Source organism: Rhincodon typus, chromosome 8 (genome assembly GCF_021869965.1).
Source record: "Rhincodon typus isolate 14 chromosome 8, sRhiTyp1.1, whole genome shotgun sequence".
NCBI lineage: Eukaryota > Metazoa > Chordata > Chondrichthyes > Orectolobiformes > Rhincodontidae > Rhincodon > Rhincodon typus.
The window spans coordinates 80,869,372-80,888,198 of NC_063339.1; the positions used below are offsets into that span (position 1 = coordinate 80,869,372).

The 18,827-nt window shown below is 44.5% G+C and overlaps 1 protein-coding gene across 2 annotated transcripts in view; it reads left to right on the top strand.

Annotated features, from left to right (window-relative positions):
- The window catches only part of LOC109922958 (BRD4-interacting chromatin-remodeling complex-associated protein-like), a 75,133-nt gene that overhangs the window by 13,874 nt on the left and 42,432 nt on the right, over positions 1 to 18,827 (top strand). Inside the window, exon 5 of one of the 2 annotated variants that reach the window (XM_048600350.1) lies at positions 421 to 463. In XM_048600350.1, the coding sequence (XP_048456307.1) occupies positions 421 to 463 (43 nt within the window). Of the gene's footprint in view, positions 1 to 420; positions 464 to 1,585; positions 1,635 to 18,827 lie in introns of those variants that run through there. The other variant, XM_048600351.1, reaches the window with a different exon arrangement.

Consider the following 18,827-nt stretch of genomic DNA (forward strand, 5'->3'; position numbering starts at 1 on the left):
TCTGAGAACATGCTCCTCACTCTGCACTCTCCAAGCAGGGAGAATGATTTATTTATATCTACCCAATCAGATTGTTTTTATCATTTTAAACACAGCAATCAGGTCACTCCTTAGTCTTCTAAACAAGTCAAAGTCTGTAAATAGCGTAACCTTGTGGACATCTGTATCATTCTGGATTGATAGTGATGCACAGTGACAGGTTGATGACCAGGATATCACTCCCAAGCTGTGGAGCTGGGAACTGAGTGCATGTCCTCCACATTGTGCACATTAGTACTATGAGCGACCAATCCGTCAGCGAACCTCATATCATTGATCATAATTTTTCTGTCATGTTTTCCTCCTCGCCTACATATTTCATGATAGGCTTCCTCCAATGACACCACAATATTTAAAATTATCTTCTGTTCTGTGCTGCAGTGACCCTCAAGCCCTGAATGACTTTCTCCATGGAAGTAACCAGGTTAGTAGACACCCATGTTACTACTTCTTTCAAGGTGTTCTCCATTAATAACAGACATGAGATGACTAGTGTAGTACTGTACGTGGGTTGAGGGACTTCAGTCAAGCAGGGAAACTGCAGAAGCTTTCTTGTTCATGAGACTTGGACATTGTTGGCTGGCTAGTATTTATTGTCCATTCCTAGTTGCCCTTGAGAAGGTGATGGTGAGCTGCATTCTTGAACCTCTGCAGTCCATGTGCTATAGACCCACAATGCCATTAGGGAGGAAATTCCAGGATTTTGACCCTGCGACTTGAAAGGAACAGCGATATATTTCCAAGTCAGGATGGTGAGTGGCTTGCAGGGGAGCTTGCAGATAGTGATGTACCCATGTATCTGCTGCCCTTGCCCTTCTAGTTGGAGGTGGTGTGGGTTTGGAAGATGCTGCTAAAAGAGTGTTATTGAATTTCTGCAGTCCATCTTTAGTTAGTACACACTGCTTCTGCTGAGTGTTGGTGCTGGAGGGAGTGGATGTTTGTGGATGTGGTACCAATTAAATGGGCTGCTTTATCTTGGCTAGTGTCAAGCTCCTTGAGTGTTTTTGGAGCTGCACCCATCCAGACAAGTGAGGAATATTCTATCATCATATCACTCATGACTTGTACATTATAGATGGTGGATAGGCTTTGGGGAGTCAGGAGGTGAATTACTTACTGCAGAATTCCTACCCTTTGACTTGCTCTTTTCGCTACATTTATGTGGTGAATCCAGTTCACTTTCAGATCAATGGTAACTCCCCAGAATGTTGATTATGGGGGATTCAGTGATTATAACACTATTGAATGTAGTGGGGTAGTGGTTAGATTGTCTCTTATTGAAGATGATCATTTCCTGGCATTTGTGTGGCATGAGTATTGCTTGTCATTTGTCAGCCAAAGTCTGGATATTGTCCATATCTTGTTGCATTTGAACATGAACTGCTTACAGGATCTGAGAAGTCGTGAATGGTGCTGAACATTGTGCAAGCATCAGTGAATATTCCCACTTCTGACCTTATGATGGAGGGAAAGTCATTGATGAAGCAGCTGAAGATGGTTGGACCTAGGACTCTCCCCTGAGGAACTCCTGCAGAGAAGTGCTGGAGCTGAGATGACTGACTTTCAACAACCATGACCATCTTCCTGTGTGCCAGGTACGACTCCCACCAGTGGAGAGTTTTACCCCAATCCCATTGGCTCTAATTTTGTTCGAGCTCCTTGATACAACATTTGGTCAAATGTTACCCATTTCTAATTCAAGTCTGCAATGAGGTCAGGAGCTGAGGGGTCTGGCAGAACGCAAACTGAGTTACTGTGAGCAGGTATTCAAAGATCTGCAGTAATGCCACATCCAGTCATGAATCGTAATGGACAACTAAATGTTTAACTGGAAGAGCAGGTTCACCTCTGTAAAAGATAACGCTGAGGAATTTACAACATTCTTCAGCGGCTGGGAAGGTCATTTTTTATTTCTAATACAGAGGTGAACAGATTCTTGTTAGGTGGGGGAAGGTAAGCTTATTAGGATAGATAGGAATTTGGAATTAAAAACACAAACAGATCAGACCCAATCTTATAGATCTTATGGTGGAGCGGGCTGGAGGGGCTGAATGGTCTACTGCTCCTCTTTCATATGTTATTGCTTGGTAGCACTTTCACTTACACCTTCCATTTCTTTGTGGATGATCGAGTGGACTGATGAGGCAGTAATTGGTTGGATTTGTCCTTCTTTTTCTGTACAGGACACATACCTGGGCAATTGTCCCGATTGTCAGGTAGATAACAGTATGGTTACAACACTAGGGCAGCAGCAAGTTCGAGCACAAGTCTTCAGTACTATTGCTGGAATGTTGTCAAGGTCCATAGCATTTGCAGTATTCAGTACCTCAAACCATTTGCTGATATCACATGGAATGAATTGAATTGGCAGAGCTTCAGAGCTTAGGTCTGATGCATTGGTTGCGGGGTCCCATAGCTTTATTTATAATACATTTCCTCCAATATTTAATATACATGTTATCTTTCTTTCTAGCATCACCAGGTTGGTTCCTCATTTTTAGATATGCCTGGTATTGCTCCTGACGTGTCCTCCATGATCCCCTAGCTTAATGGTAATAGTTGAGTGGGGTTATGCTGGGCCATAAGGTTGCAGATTGTTTTGGAATATGATTCTGCAGCTGTTGATGGCCCACAGCATCTCATGGATACCCAAACTTCTGTTGCTTAATGACCTGTTATGCATGCAGCTGAGTAAGATGGTTCTGCCACACGACACAGTGGAGGGTATCTGGGTGTGATGAAGGAACCCAGTCTCCACAAGGAGTATGTGATGGGCACTCTTACCGATACGGTGACCAACGGATGTGCCTGCAACTGATCGATTGGTGAGGATGAGGTTCAGTCAGTTTTGGCTTCTTTTTGGATCCCTACCACCCCGTCAGACAGATAAATTCTTCAGGACTGGGCCAAATCTGACAATAGTGATTCCAGCGGCAGTTTTTGGTTATGGAGAGTGAAATCCTGGACCCAGAGAACATTTTGCCCCTTTGTTACCCTCAGTGGTATACAACATTGAGGAACAGCTATAGGAGGGCTGTAGGGAGTAATCAGCAGGAGGTCTCCTTGTCTGGTTTGATTTCAGACTCAAGGCTTTGTAGAATCCTGACTCAGTGTGAAGGACTCCTTTTGGTGTTTCCCTCTGGACTGTATCCCACTGTGCTACTGTCCTGCTGTCTTTGCTGGGTTAATCCCATTTGCAGGACAAGCCCAGGAGTATAGAGAGGAAGCATGTGCAGTGTGGATCTTGCAGCTGCTCCTGGGATTGCAGGCTTAGTTAAAGATATTTTTTATAGTTATTACAGTCATTATATTTTACTAATATAAGATTTTTATTTACTTTGTTTCATTAACATTCAAAACACAGAAAAACAAACAAAAAAAATCAGAATTTTATTCAAATGGACTTTTTTTTGAACGAGCTTTTAAAGGTCGACAGTGAACTGAGTTTTTTTTATTCTATATTCAATAGTTGAAAAAGTCAATATGGGTTTTAGAGGGGTTTTTTCACATTGCAAAGGTCTTTAGAGGTTTTTTTCCCATTGTCAAGGTGTGTTTCTTCTTGAAAAATTGAACTTTTTTTTAAAATAAGGAGTTGTGTTTTCATTCTGAGTGGTCCTACACATGGTTGGCTCTGGAGAAGTTTTTTTTTCTTCGAAGAATTTATTGAAGCGGAATCATTTTTTATTCAGTTAATCCGCTAAGTAGTTGATTTTTTAAAGTTCTGTATGTTTGATATATATTTTTAAAATTTTTTTCCATTTTAACATTATTTTCTGTAGGTAATGAAAGGTAGTTTATTTTTTATATATGGTGTTATTGACGTTTTTTTAGGCTTACTGTTATTAAGGGCATATATGAGGTACGGAGTGAGATAGCTAGTAGATTTAGAAAAGTTATTACACAGCATGATCAGTCAGATAGATGGGTGAGTGTCGGACCAGGTAAGAAGCTAGTTCAAAGGTGGCTATTCCTCTATCAAATATTCAGTTTTTGGAACTGTAGAAGGGGATAGTCTCTCCAAGGAAAATGGAAGGGTCAGTTTGTTATCAGATATTTGGAATGATTCTTACGTTAAGCATCCTTTGACAAGATTTAACAGAATTATTGTTCAACGGGATTCTCTTGTCACGGGCATCAACAGGAGATTCTGTGGCAGTGAGTGTAAATTTAGGATGGTTTGTTGCTGTTCTAGCACTCAGATTAAGGACATCTCTAAACTTTTCAAGTGTATCAAAGTGAGATTGAGAAGCCAGAAATTATTGTACACATTGGTAGGAGTGACATTTTAGGGAAGACATTAAAGCAGTACAGAGTGAATTTAAGAGGTTAGGTAGATGATTGAAAAATAGAACCTTGAAAGTAGTAATTTCTGGCTTACTTCCAATGCCAAACTCAAACGAGGGAGGGAACAGGATGTTAAAGGAGATAACTCAGTGGCTGAAAGAGCTGGTGTATTGCTCAGGGACAATTGGAATGTCTTTTGGGATAGAAAAGACCTGTTCAAAAAGGATGGGCCTAACCTAAACTGGAAAGGGACTAGTCCTTAGCAGGGAGATTTGCTCATTCTGTTAAGGGTGACTTTGTTCTGATCGAGAGGGGGAGTGGAGGAATTCTAAATAGCAGTGTAAACAGAAGGATTGATGAGGAAGGTTCTGAAAGTGAGAAGACCACGTCAATTAGAAAAGAAAGAAGAGAGATTCAGAGTAGTAGTAACTCTGAAGATCTAAATTGCATTTATTTCAATGCAAGGGATCTTAACAGCTAAAGCTGATTAGTTATAAGGTATGATTGAATAACTATGACTATGGCAATCTGCTGTTTGACTAGTTTGTGGGACAGCTCGCCTAAGGCTGATGAACTCAGGGCGTGTTTAAGAACGTGGGATTGGGACGTAATAGCTATTTCAGAAACTTGGCTGAGAGATGGACAAGACTAGCAGCTCAATGTTCCGGGTTTTAGATGCTGTAGGAAGGATAGTAAAGGAGGCAAGAAACGAAGGGTTGGCATTTTTGATTAAGGAGTACATTATTGCTGTAACTGGGGAATATATTTCTGAAAAATCGTCTAGTGAAAATATACGGGTAGAAATTACAAATAAGAAAGCAAAGATCACTTTGATGGGATTGTACTACAGGCCCTCCAATAATAAGAGGGAAATTGAGAAACAAATATGTAGGGACATCTCTGATATATGTGAGCATGATAAGGTTGTAATAATGGGGTATTTTAGTTTTCCAGACATTGACTGGGGCTGCCATAGTGTTAAAGGTTTGGATAGTGAAGAATTTGTCAAATGTGTTCAAGAAAATTTTCTTCATGAATATTTGTATGCTCCTCCTAGAGAAGGAGCAAAACTAGACTTTCTTTTGGGCAATAAAGCAGGGCAGGTGACTGAAGTAAAAGTGGGGGAACACTTTAGGTCTAGCGATCATAATTCTATTAGGTTAAAAATGGTTATGGAAAAGGATAAGCCTTCCATAAAAGTTAAAGCTTTTAAATAGACTAGGGCAAATTTTAATTGTATGAGACAAGAACTTGCAAAAATTGACTGGAGTAGACTGTTTGCAGATAAAAGTACGTATGACAAGTGGGAGGCATTAGTTGATCCTGCAAATTCGTCCTCATGAATGTGTGGGAATTTATGCCAAAATTGGACAGTTGTCCCATAAACCAGTCAACCAGTAGCATGACATAGTCATATACATGGGATTATACCTTACAGACAATGTTGCAGGCATATCTTCATCATGTCTGGGTTTATACTGCCTTATGGGCAAGACAGACAATCAAATGAGGCAGTGTAGCGTAATTTAAAGTTTTGGCAAAGATCTGTAGCTCGGGTTGTGGATGAGGTTGTTGACTTGCTCGCCGAGCAGGCAAATCTCCCTCCCCCGACCTCATCCCAAGACCAGCAGCCCCCTCTTATCCCTGCCTCCATGACTTGTCCATCTTCTCTCCCACCTATCCGTTCCTCCCACCTCACTGACCAATCCCCACCACCACCTAGCTCCATCACGTTTACTAGCTTCACCTCTGCCCCCTTGACCTCTCCGTCTCCTCGCCCACCTATCCGCTCCACTATCTACTTGCTTTCACCGCCCCCCCTTCACTATTTATTTCAGAGCCCCCTTCCCCTTCCCCATTTCTGAAGAAGGGTCCCGACCCGAAACGTCAGCTTTCCTGCTCCTTTGATGCTGCCTGGCCTGCTGTCTTCCTCCAGCTCCACACTGTGTTATCTTAGACTCTAGCATTGGCAGTTCTTACTATCTCCCTGTTTTTGTTCAGACGTTTCGTCACCCTGCTAGGTGACATTGTCAGTGAAGCCTCTGATGAAGCGATGACTTCTACTCTGCTTGGAATTTATACTGTAAGGACCGTTATGATTATCATGCAATGACTGCCACAAACATTACATCGGACAGACGGGAAGGAAACTAGCCATCAGAATACATGAACATCAGCGAGCAGTAAAACGGCATGACAAACTCTCCTTAATATCTGTACATTCAGACAATGAAGGCCATCAATTTAACTGGGACAAAGTAACCATAGATCAAGCCAAACATAGACATGCACGGGAATTCCTAGAGGCATGGTTCTCCACCAATACTTATAGAATTGGACCCATATACACACGCATAATTTCTTGCCAGTAGTGTCCAGGGGTATGTACGTTAAATGGATTAGACATGGGAACAGTTCATCCACTTCACCAACACCTTCCACCCCAACCTTAAGTTCACCTGGACCATTTCTGATGCCTCTCTCTCCTTCCTGGACCCCTCTGTTTCCATCTCTGGCAACCACCTGGAAACTGATATCCATTTCAAGCCCACCGACTCCCACAGCTACCTAAAATACACCTCCTCCCACCCACCTTCCTGCAAAAATGCCATCCCCTATTCCCAATTCCTTCGCCTCCACCGCATCTGCTCCCAGGATGAGGCATTCCACTCCCAAACATCTCAGATGTCCTCGTTTTTCAAGGATCACAACTTCCACCCCTCAGTGGTCGAGAATGCCCTCGACCGTGTCTCCCGCATTTCCCACAACTCATCCTTCACACCCCCTCCCCGCAATAACAACCAAAACAGAATCCCCTCCGTCCTCACGTACCACCCCACCAATCTCCGAATCCAACGCATCATCCTCCGACACTTCCGCCATCTGCAATCCGACCCCACCACCAAAGACATTTTTCCCTCCCCACCCTTATCTGCTTTCCAGATGGACCACTCTCTCCATGACTCCCTTGTCCGCTCCTCACTCCCGTCAAGGCCCACCACACCCGGCACTTTTCCCTGCAACTGCAGGAAGTGCTACACCTGCCCCCACACCACCCCCCTCACCCCCATCCCAGGCCCCAGGACAACATTCCACATCAAGCAGATGTTCACCTGCACATCTGCTAATGTGATATACTGTATCCGCTGTTCCCGTTGTGGCCTCCGTTACATCGGGGAAACCAAGTGGAGGCTTGGGGACCGCTTTGTGGAACACCTACACTCAGTTCACACTAAATAACTACACCTCCCAGTCGCGAACCATTTCAACTCCCCCTCCCATTCCTCAGACGACATGTCCATCCTGGGCCTCCTGCAGTGCCACAACGATGCCACCCGAAGGTTGCAGGAACAGCACCTCATATTCCATTTGGGAACCCTGCAGCCCAATGGTATCAATGTGGACTTCACAAGCTTCAAAATCTCCCCTCCCCCTACCGCATCCCAAAACCAGCCCAGCTTGTCCCCGCCTCCCTAACCTGTCCTTCCTCCCACCTATCCCCTCCTCCCACCTCAAGCCCCACCCCCATCTCCTACGTACTAGCCTCATCCCGCCCCCTTGACCTGTCCGTCCTCCCTGGACTGACCTATCCCCTCCCTAACTCCCCACCTACACTCACCTTTACTGGCTCCATCCCTGCCTCTTTGACCTGTCTGTCTCCTTTCCACCTATCTTCTCCTCTATCCATCTTCTATCTGCCTCCCCCTCTCTCCCTATTTATTTCAGAACCCCCTTCCCCTCCCCCATTTCTGAAGAAGGGTCTAGGCCCGAAACATCAGCTTTCCTGCTCCTCTGATGCTGCTTGGCCTGCTGTGTTCATCCAGCTCTACACCTTGTTATCTTAGACATGGGAAATTCAGGGTTACAGGAAAGAGGTAGGGGAATGGTTCTGTGTGGGATGCTGGTTAGAGGGGTGGTGTGGACTTGTTGGACGAATGGTCGTTTTTCATATTCTATGAATCTATGCTAGGACATGGGTGCCGCTGACTGGCCAGCATTTATTGCCCATGCTTAGTTGCCCTTGAGAAGGTGATGGTGAGTTCCCTTCTTGAACTGCTGCAGTCCACGTGTTGTCGGTTGACCCACAAAGTCCTGAGGGAGGGAATTCCAGAATTTTGACTCCGCATTATTGAAGGAATAGTGATATATTTCCAAGCCAGGCTTGTGAGTGGCTTGGAAAGGAACTTTTAGGTGGTGGTGTTCCCATGAAGCTGCTGCCCTTGTCCTTCTAGATGGAAGTGATCATGGGTTTTAAAAATGCTGCCTTAAGGACCTTTGGTGAATTCCTGCAGTGCATCATGTACATAGTACACACTGCTGCTGCTGAGTGTTGGTGGTGGAGGGAGTGGATGCTTGCTGATATGCCCATGGTGCAGGCTGTTTCTCCTCGACGGTGCCAAGCTTCTTGAGTGTTATTGAAGCTGCACTCACCCAGGCAACTGAGGTGTATTCTGTCAGAGTTCTTATTTTTGTCTTGTAGATGATGGACAAATTTTGGAATATTCCTAGCCTCTGATCTGCTATATGTTTAAGTGGTGAGTTCAGTTGAGTTTCTGGTCAATGGTAATCCGAGGATGTTGATAGTGAGGGATTTAGTGATGGTAACACCATTGAATGTCAAGGGGCGGCTATTAGATTTGTCTCTTATTGGAGATGGTTATTACCTGGCGGTTGTCAGGCAAGAATGTTAGTTGCCACTTGGCAGCCCAAGCCTGGATATTGTCCAGATCTTGTTGCATTTGGACAGGGATTGCTTCTGAATACCAGATGGTGCTGAGCATTGTGCAATCATCATAGAACATCCCTACTTCTGAAATTATGATGGAATGAAGGTCATTGATGAGCATCTGAAGATAGTTGGGTCGAGGACGCTCGTCTAAGGAACTGAGATGGTTGACTGACTTCCAACTTCTGCAACCATCTTGCTATGTGCCATGTGTGACTCTAACCAGCAGAGCGTTTGGCCACGGATAACCAATTGATTCCATTTTGCTCAGGCTCCTTGATGCCACACTTTGTTGAATCTGACCTTGATATCAACGGCTGTCACTCTCACCTCACCTCAAGAATTCAGCTCTTTTGTCCATGTTTAAACCAAAGCTGTAATGAGGTCTGCAGTTGGTGGAACCAAACTGGGTGTCAATGAGCAGGTTATTGCAGAGCAAATGCTGCTTGGTAGCACTGTTGATGACACCTTCAGTTATATGACTGATGGTTGAGAATAGACTGATGTGGCAGTATTTGGCCGGGTTGGATTTGTCCTGCTTTTCCACATTGTTGGGCAGATGCTAATGTTGTAGCTGTACTGGAAGAACTTAGCTGGGAGAGTGGCAAGTTCTACAGCGTAAGTCTTCAGTACAGTTGCTGGATTGTTGTCAGGACCCATAGCATTTACAATATCCAGTGCCTCCAACTGCTCCTTGATGTCATACAGAGTGAATCAAATTGGCTGGAAACTGGTATCTGTGATGCTGGGAGCTATTGAAGTAGATTGAAATGGATCATCCACTCAGCACTTCTGGCACTGATAACAGTCGTTGGCCTCTTCCATCATTTAGGATGGGATATTTGTGGGCTTCCACCTCTGGTGAGGTGTTTAATGTTCAACACCATTCACAACTGGATATGGCCAGACTGCAGAGCTTGGATCTGATTTTTTTTTCTTTATTCATTCGCAGGATGAGGGCATCGCTGGCTAGGCAGCATTTATTGCCCATCCCTAATTACCCAGAGGGCAGTTAAGAGTCACCACATTGCTATGGGTCTGGAGTCACATGGAGGCCAGACCAGGTAAAGATGGCAGTTTCCTTCCCTGAAGGACTTAGTGAACCAGATGGGTTTTTCTGACAATCGACAGTGGATTCATGGACATCGTTAGATTGTCAATTCCACATATTTTATTGAATTCAAATTCCACCATTTGCCATGGTGGGATTCGAACCCAGATTCCCAGAACATTATCTGGGTCTCTGGATTAACAGTCCAGCAATAATACCACTAGGACATCGCCTTCCTGTTGGTTGAGGGATCGCTTAGCTCTGTCTACCACTTGCTGTTTATGCTGTTTGGCATGCAAACAGTCCTGTTTGGCAGCTTCACCATGTTGACACCTCATTTTTAGGCATACGTAGTGCTTCTCCTGGCATGCCCTCCTGCACACTCCATTGAATCAGGGTCGTTCCCCCAGTAGTATTGGTTGAGTGGAAAGTATGCTGAGCCATGAGGCAGCAGATTATGTTAGAGTACAGTTGTGCTGCTGGTGCTGATGGCCCACAGTGCCTTGTGGATGCTCAGTCTTGAGTTGCTCGATCTTTTCAAAGTCTGTCCCGTTTAGCACAGTAATAGTGCCATGCAACACGGAGGATATTCTCAATGTGAAGGCTTGACTTCGGTCTCCATAAGAGCTACATGGTGGCTATTCTTACCAACACTGTCATGGACAGTTACATCTGCAGTTGGCAGATTGGTAAGGACGAAATCAAGTAGTTTTTCTTTCATGTTGGTTCCCTCATCATCTCTTGCAGAACCAGTTGGGCAGCTATGTCCCGACTGGCTCGATCAGTAGTATTGCTGCTGAGCCTCCCTTGGTGGACATTGAAATCCCCTCCGAGACTACATTTTGCACCCTCACCAAGTGTTCAACACGGAGGTGTACAGATTTATCGACTGACCGAGGACAATACATGGTAATCAGCAGGAAGTTTCCTTGCCTATGTTTAACTTGAAGCCAATGGGTCTGAAGTCAATGTTGAGGACTCCCATGGCAATTCCCTCATGACTGAACACCACTCTGGTACCCTTCTGCTATGACTGTCCTGTGAATGGAACAGGATATAGATGGATGGTGATAATGGTGTCTAGGACATAGTCATTCTTATGGAATCATGCCTCACAGGCAACATCAGGCTGTTGCTTGACTAGTCTGTGAGACAGCTCTCCCAATTTTGGCACTCGCCCTCACATGTTAGTATGGAGGATTTTGCAGGGTTGATAGGATTACTTCTGCTATTGGCATCAGTATAGGCACCTGAAAGACAGCTGCTCCATTGGGTTTCATTTCTTTGTTGAAACTTATTAGCCATTGATACAACCGAGTGGCTTGCTGGGACAGTTGAGAATCAATCACATTGCTGTGGCAGTGGAGTTACATATAGGCCAGATCAGGCGTGGATGACAGATTTCTTTTCCTGAAAGACATTAGTTTTTTTTTTCCTTTATTTATTCACAGGATGAGGGCATTGCTGGCTAGGCAACATTTATTGCCCAACCCTAATTGCCCAGAGGGCAGTTAAGAGTCCACCACATTACTGTGGGTCTGGAGTTACATGTAGGCCAGATCAGGTAAGGATAGCAGTTTCTTTCCCTAAAGGGCATTAGTGAACCAGATGGGTTTTTCCCAACAATTGAGAATGGATTCATGGTCATTATTAGCTATCTTAATGGATATTTATTGAATTCAAATTCCACCATCTGCTGGTGGGATTTGAACCCAGCTCCTCAGAACATTATCTGGGTGTCTGGATTAACAATTCAGTGATAATACCATGAGGCCATCGCCTCCCCGCAAGTGAGCCAAGTCTGACAGCTGGCAATGAAATCATAATCATCAGTAGATTCTTCATTCCAGTTTTTTTTAAAATTGAATGCAGATTCCGTTTGCCGTGGCAAGATTCGAATTGGGTCCCCAGAACATTGGCTGAGTTTCTGGGTTAATTGTCGAGCAAAAATTCCACAAGGTTATCACCTCCCCCAAGTCTTTGCTCCCCTGATCTAAATAATTGAAGAAAAGTGTAAAATATTGCATCCCCAGCTCAGACCTCTGTGTGATGTCTTCGAGGTTGTTAATAAAGAAATGCAGTCGATGGAGCGTAATTGTGGACACAGGGACAGTTTGGAGTGTGTGTACTTCAATGCTAGAAGTATCAGAAATAAGGCACATGAACTTAGAGCATGGGTCAGTACTTGGAACTACGATGTTGTGGCCATTACAGAAACTTGGGTAACTCAGGGACAGGAATGGTTTTTGGAAGTTCTGGGATTTAGATGCTTTAAAAGAAATAGGGAAGGTGGTAAAAGGGGCAGGGGAGTGGCATTGCTAATCAGGGCTAGTAAAGCAACTACTGAAAGGCATTTCGAGAATGATATGTCCACAGAGTCAGTTTGGGTTGAGGTCAGGAACAAGAAAGAAGCAGTCACTTTGTTGGGGGTATTTTACAGACCCCCTAATAGTTGCAGAGAAGTGGAGGAGTGGATTGGGAGGCAGATACTGGAAAGGTGCAGAAGTCACAGGGTTGTAGTCATGGGTGCCTTCAACTTTCCAAATATTGATTGGAAACTTTTTAGTTGTAATAGTTTAGATGGAGCGGATTTTGTCCAGAGCGTTCAGGAAAGATTTCTGACACAGTATGTAGATAGACCAATACGAGGAGAGGCCACTTTGGATTTGATGCTTGGCAATGAACCGGGCCAAGTGTTAGGCCTGTTGGTAGGAGAGCATTTTGGCAGTAGTGATCATAACTCTGTTACTTTTACAATAGTCATGGAAAAGGATAGGTACATACAGCAGGGTAAGGTTTATAATTGGGGGAACGGTAATTACAATTCTGTTAGGCAAGAACTGGGTAACATAAAATGGGAACAGATGCTGTCAGGGAAGAGCACTAATGAAATGTGGAGATTGTTTAAGGAATGAATACTGTGTGTGCTCGCTATGTTTGTCCCTAGCAGGCAGGGAAGATGCGGTCGAGTGAGGGAGCCTTGGTTCTCAAGAAAGGTCGAACGACTGGTTAAGAGGAAGAAGGATCGGAAAAGGCTCTAGAGGAATACAGGTTATCCAGGATGGAGCTGAAGAAAGCGCTTAGGAGAGCTATAAGGGGGCATGAGAAAACCTTGGCAGATAGGATCAAGGAAATCTCCAAGGCTTTTTACACGTACATGAGGAGTAAGAGAATGACCAGAGAAAAGGTAGGGCCAATCAAGGATTGTAAAGGGAATTTGTGCACGGAGCCTAAAGAGATAGGAGAGGTCCCTAACGAATACTTTTCTTTGGTATTCACAACTGAGAGGGACCTAGTTGTAGAGGAGGACAGTGTGAGACAGGCTGGTAGGCTAGAGGAGGTCAATGTTAGTAAGGAAGATGTACTAGGAATTTTGAGGAAATTGAAGATAGATAAGTCCCCTGGGCCTGATGGGATTTATCCAAGGATTCTATGGGAAGCGAGGGAAGAAATCGCAGGGCCTTTGGCGATGATCTTTTCGTCCTCACTGTCCATGGGTATAGTGCCAGAAGATTGGAGAGAGGCAAACGTCATTCCCTTGTTCAAAAAAGGGAATAGAGATAACCCCGGAAATTACAGGCCAGTTAGTCTTACGTCATTGGTGGGCAAATTATTGGAAAGGGCTCTGAGATATAGGATTTATGATCACTTGGATAGGCTCAGTTTGATTCGTATTAGTTAGCATGGATTTGTGAGGGGTAGATCATGCCTCACAAACCTTACTGAATTCTTTGAAGAGGTGACCGAACAGGTGGATGTAGGTAGAGCAGTGGATATCGTATACATGGATTTAAGTAAGGCGTTTGATAAGGTTTCCCATGGTAGGCTCATGCAGAAAGTGAGGAGGCATGGGATAGGGGGAAATGTGGCAGTTTGGATTCAGAATTGGCTGACCCTTAGAAGACAAAGGTGCTAGTGGATGGAAAATATTCAACATGGTGCTCAGTTACGAGTGGTGTACCACAAGGATCTGTACTGGGTCCTCTTCTATTTGTGATTTTTGTAAATGATTTGGATGTAGGAGTGGAAGGGTGGATTAATAAGTTCGTGGATGATACGAAGGTGGGTTGAGATGTGGATTGTGCAGAGCGCTGTTCTAGGTTACAAAGGGACATTGATAGGATGCATGGCTGGGCTGAGAAGTGGCAGATGGAGTTTAACCCTGAAAAGTGTGAGGTGATTCATTTTGGAAGGACAAACTTGAAGGCAGAATACAGGGTTAACAAGATTCTTGGCAGTGTGGAGGAGCAGAGGGATCTTGGGATTCATGTCCACAGTTTCCTGAAAGCTGCCACCCAGGTGGATAGAGTTATTAAGAAGGCGTATGATGTGTTAGCTTTCATTAATAGAGAGATTGAGTTCAAGAGCCGTGAAGTTATGTTCCAGCTATACAAAAGCCTGGTTCGGCCACATCTGGAGTATTGTGTCCAGTTCTGGTCACCTCATTACAGGGAAGATGTGGAAGTGTTGGAAAAGGTGCAGAGGAGATTTACCAGGATGTTGCCTGGAATGAAGGGAAGGTCTTATGAGGAAAGGATGAGAGAGCTAAAGCTTTTCTCTTTCTAACGACGAAGGATGAGAGGTGACTTGATAGAGGTGTACAAAATGATCAGAGGTATAGATAGAGTAGACAGCCAGAGACTTTTTCCTAGGGTATAGGTAGCTACAATGAGGGGGCATAGTTTTAAAGTGAGTGGGGGTAGATATAGGGGAGACTTCAGAGGTAGGTTCTTTACTCAGCGAGTGGTAGGGGCGTGGAGTGCATTGCCGGAGAAGGTAGTGGAGTCAGCCTCATTAGGGGCATTTAAGTGGCTATTAGATGGGCATATGGATGATAGTATAAGATAGGGGTGGAGGTTAGATAGACTTTAGGTTCAGGGTAAAGGTTCAGCACAACATTGTGGGCCAAAGGGCCTGTACTATGCTGTACTGTTCTATGTTCTAAGTGTGTGATGACGAGAGTTCAGAGACATTTTGTTCCTATTAGAGTGAAGAGTAAGGCTGGTAAGATTAAGGAACAGTGGATGAATAAAGATATTGAGGTTCTAGTCAAGAATAAAGAGAATCTCACTTCAGATATAGACAACTTGGTGCAGTTGAATCTTTTAATCAGTATAAAGTGTGTAGGGTATTCTTAAGAGAGAAATCAGGAAGGCAAAGAAAGGATACGTGATAGCATTGGCAGATAAAGTTAAGGATAATCCAAAGAGATTCTACAAATACATTAAGAGCAAGAGGGTAATTGGAGAGAGAATAGGGCCTCTTAAAGATCAAGGAGGGCATCTTTGTGTTGAACTCCAGGAAATGGGAGAGATACTAAATGAATATTTCACGTCAGTTTTTACTGTGGAGAAAGAAATGGAGTCTAAGAATGCAGCGAAATAAACTTTGATGTTTTAAAAACAGTTCACATTACAGAAGAGGACATTCATAGAACATAGAACATTACAGCGCAGTACAGGCCCTTCGGCCCTCGATGTTGCGCCAACCTGTGAAACCAATCTGCAGCCCATCTAACCTACACTATTCCATTATCATCCATATGTTTATCCAATGACCATTTAAATGCCCTTAAAGTTGGCGAGTCTACTCTGTTGCAGGCAGGGCATTCCACGCCCTTACTACTCTCTGAGTAAAGAACCTACCTCTGACATCTGTCCTATATCTATCAACCCTCAATTTAAAGCTATGTCCCCTTGTGCTAGCCGTCACCATCCGAGGAAAAAGGCTCTCACTGTCCACCCTATCTGATCCTCTGATCATCTTGTATGTCTCTATTAAGTCACCTCTTAACCTTCTCTCTAACGAAAACAGCCTCAAGTCCCTCAGCCTTTCCTCATAAGACCTTCCCTCCATACCAGGCAACATCCTGGTAAATCTCCTCTGCACCCTTTCCAATGCTTCCATATCCTTCCTACAATGCGGCGACCAGAACTGTACGCAATACTCCAAGTGCGGCCGCACCAGAGTTTTGTCCAGCTGCAACATGACCTCATGGCTCCGAAACTCAATCCCTCTACCAATAAAACCTAACACACCGTACGCCTTCTTAACAACGCTATCAGCCTGGGTGGCAACTTTCAGTGATCTATGCACATGGACACCAAGATCTCTCTGCTCATCCACACTACCAAGAATCTTACCATTAGCCCAGTACTCTATATTCCTGTTACTCCTTCCAAAGTGAATCACCTCACACTTTTCCGCATTAAACTCCATTTTCCACCTCTCAGCCCAGCTCTGCAGCTTATCTATGCCCCTCTGTAACCTGCAACATCCTTGTGCACTATCCACAACTCCACCGACTTTGGTGTCATCCATAAATTTACTAACCCATCCTTCTATGCCCTCATCCAGGTCACTTATAAAAATGAGAAACAGCAGTGGCCCCAAAACAGATCCTTGAGGTACACCACTAGTAACTGAACTCCAGGATGAACATTTCCCATCAACCACCACCCTCTGTCTTCTTACAGCTAGCCAATTTCTGATCCAAACCACTAAATCACCCTCAATCCCATGCCTCTGTATTTTCTGCAATAGCCTACTGTAGGGAACCTTATCAAATGCTTTACTGAAATCCATATACACCACATCAACCACTTTACCCTCATCCACCTGTTTGGTCACCTTCTCAAAGAACCCATAAGGTTTGTGAGGCACGACCTGCCCTTCACAAAACCATGTTGACTATCCCTAATCAAATTATTCCTTTCTAGATGATTATAAATCCTATCTCCCATAATCCTTTCCAACACTTTACCCACAACCGAAGTAAGGCTCACTGGTCTATAATTATCAGGGTTGTCTCTACTCCCCTTCTTGAACAAGGGGACAACATTTGCTATCCTCCAGTCTTCTGGCACTATTCCTGCAGACAATGACGACATAAAGATCAAAGCCAAAGGCTCTGCAATCTCTTCCCTAGCTTCCCAGAGAAACCTAGGATAAATCCCATCCGGCCCAGGGGACTTATCTATTTTCACACTTTCCAGAATTGCTAACACCTCCTCCTTATGAACCTCAATCCTGTCTAGTCTAATAGCCTGTATCTCAGTATTCTCCTCGACAACATTGTCTTTTTCCTGTGTGAATACTGACGAAAAATATTCATTTAGCGCCTCTCCTATCTCTTCGGACTCCACGCACAACTTCCCACTACTGTCCTTGACCAGCCTTAATCTTACTCTAGTCAGTCATTCTTTTATTCCTGACATAACTATAGAAAGCTTTAGGGTTTTCCTTGATCCTACCTGCTAAAGACTTCTCATGTCCCCTCCTGCCTCTTCTTAGCTCTCTCTTTAGGTCCTTCCTGGCTAACTTGTAACTCTCAAGCGCCCTAACTGAGCCTTCACGCCTCATCTCTACGTAAGCCTCCTTCTTCCTCTTGACAAGAGATTCAACTTCTTTAGTAAACCACGGTTCCCTCGCTCGATCACTTCCTCCCTGCCTGACAGGTACATACTTATCAAGGACATGCAGTAGCTGTTCCTTGAACAAGCTCCACATTTCAATTGTGCCCAGCCCCTGCAGTCTCGTTCTCCATCCTATGCATCCTCAATCTTGCCTAATCACCTCATAATTGCCTTTCCCCCAGCTATAACTGTTGCCCTGTGGTATATACCTATCCCTTTCCATCGCTAAAGTAAACGTAACCGAATTGTGGTCACTATCACCAAAGTGCTCACCTACCTCCAAATCTAACACCTGGCCTGGTTCATTACCCAGTACCAAATCCAATGTGGCCTCGCCTCTTGTTGGCCTATCTACATACTGTGTCAGGAAACCCTCCTGCACACATTGGACAAAAACTGACCCATCTGAAGTACTCGAACTATAGCGTTTCCAGTCAATATTTGGAAAGTTAAAGTCCCCCATAACAACTACCCTGTTACTTTCACTCCTATCCAGAATCATCTTTGCAATCCTTTCCTCTACATCTCTGGAACTTCTCAGAGGCCTATAGAAAATTCCCAACAGGGTGACCTCTCCTTTCCTGTTTCTAACCTCAGCCCATACTACCTCAGTAGACGAGTCCTCATCAAACGTCCTTTCTGCCACCATAATACTGTCCTTGACTAACAATACCACACCTCCCCCTCTTTTACCACCTTTCCTGATCTTACTGAAACATCTAAACCCCGGAACCTGCAACAACCATTCCTGTCCTTGCTCTATCCATGTCTCCGAAATGGCCACAACATCGAAGTCCCAGGTACCAACCCATGCTGCAAGTTCACCCACCTTATTCCGGATGTTCCTGGCGTTGAAGTAGACACACTTCAAACCACCGCTTGCCTGCCGGTACACACCTGTGACCTTGAAACCTTATTCATGACCTCACTACTCTCAACCTCCTGTACACTGGAGCTACAATTCAGGTTCCCATCCCCCTGCTGAATTAGTTTAAACCTTCCCAAAGAGCATTAGCAAATTTCCCCCCCAGGATATTGGTACCCCTCTGGTTCAGGTGTAGACCATCCCGTTTGTAGTGGTCCCGCCTACCCCAGAATGAGCCCCAATTATCCAGGTATCTGAATCCCTCCCTCCTGCACCATCCCTGTAGCCACGTGTTCAACTGCTCTCCCTCCCTGTTCCTCGCCTCGCTAGCACGTGGCACGGGTAACAAACCAGAGATAACAACTCTGTTTGTTCTAGCTCTAAGCTTCCACCCTAGCTCCTTGAATTTCTGCCTTACATCCCCATCCCTTTTCCTACCTATGTCGT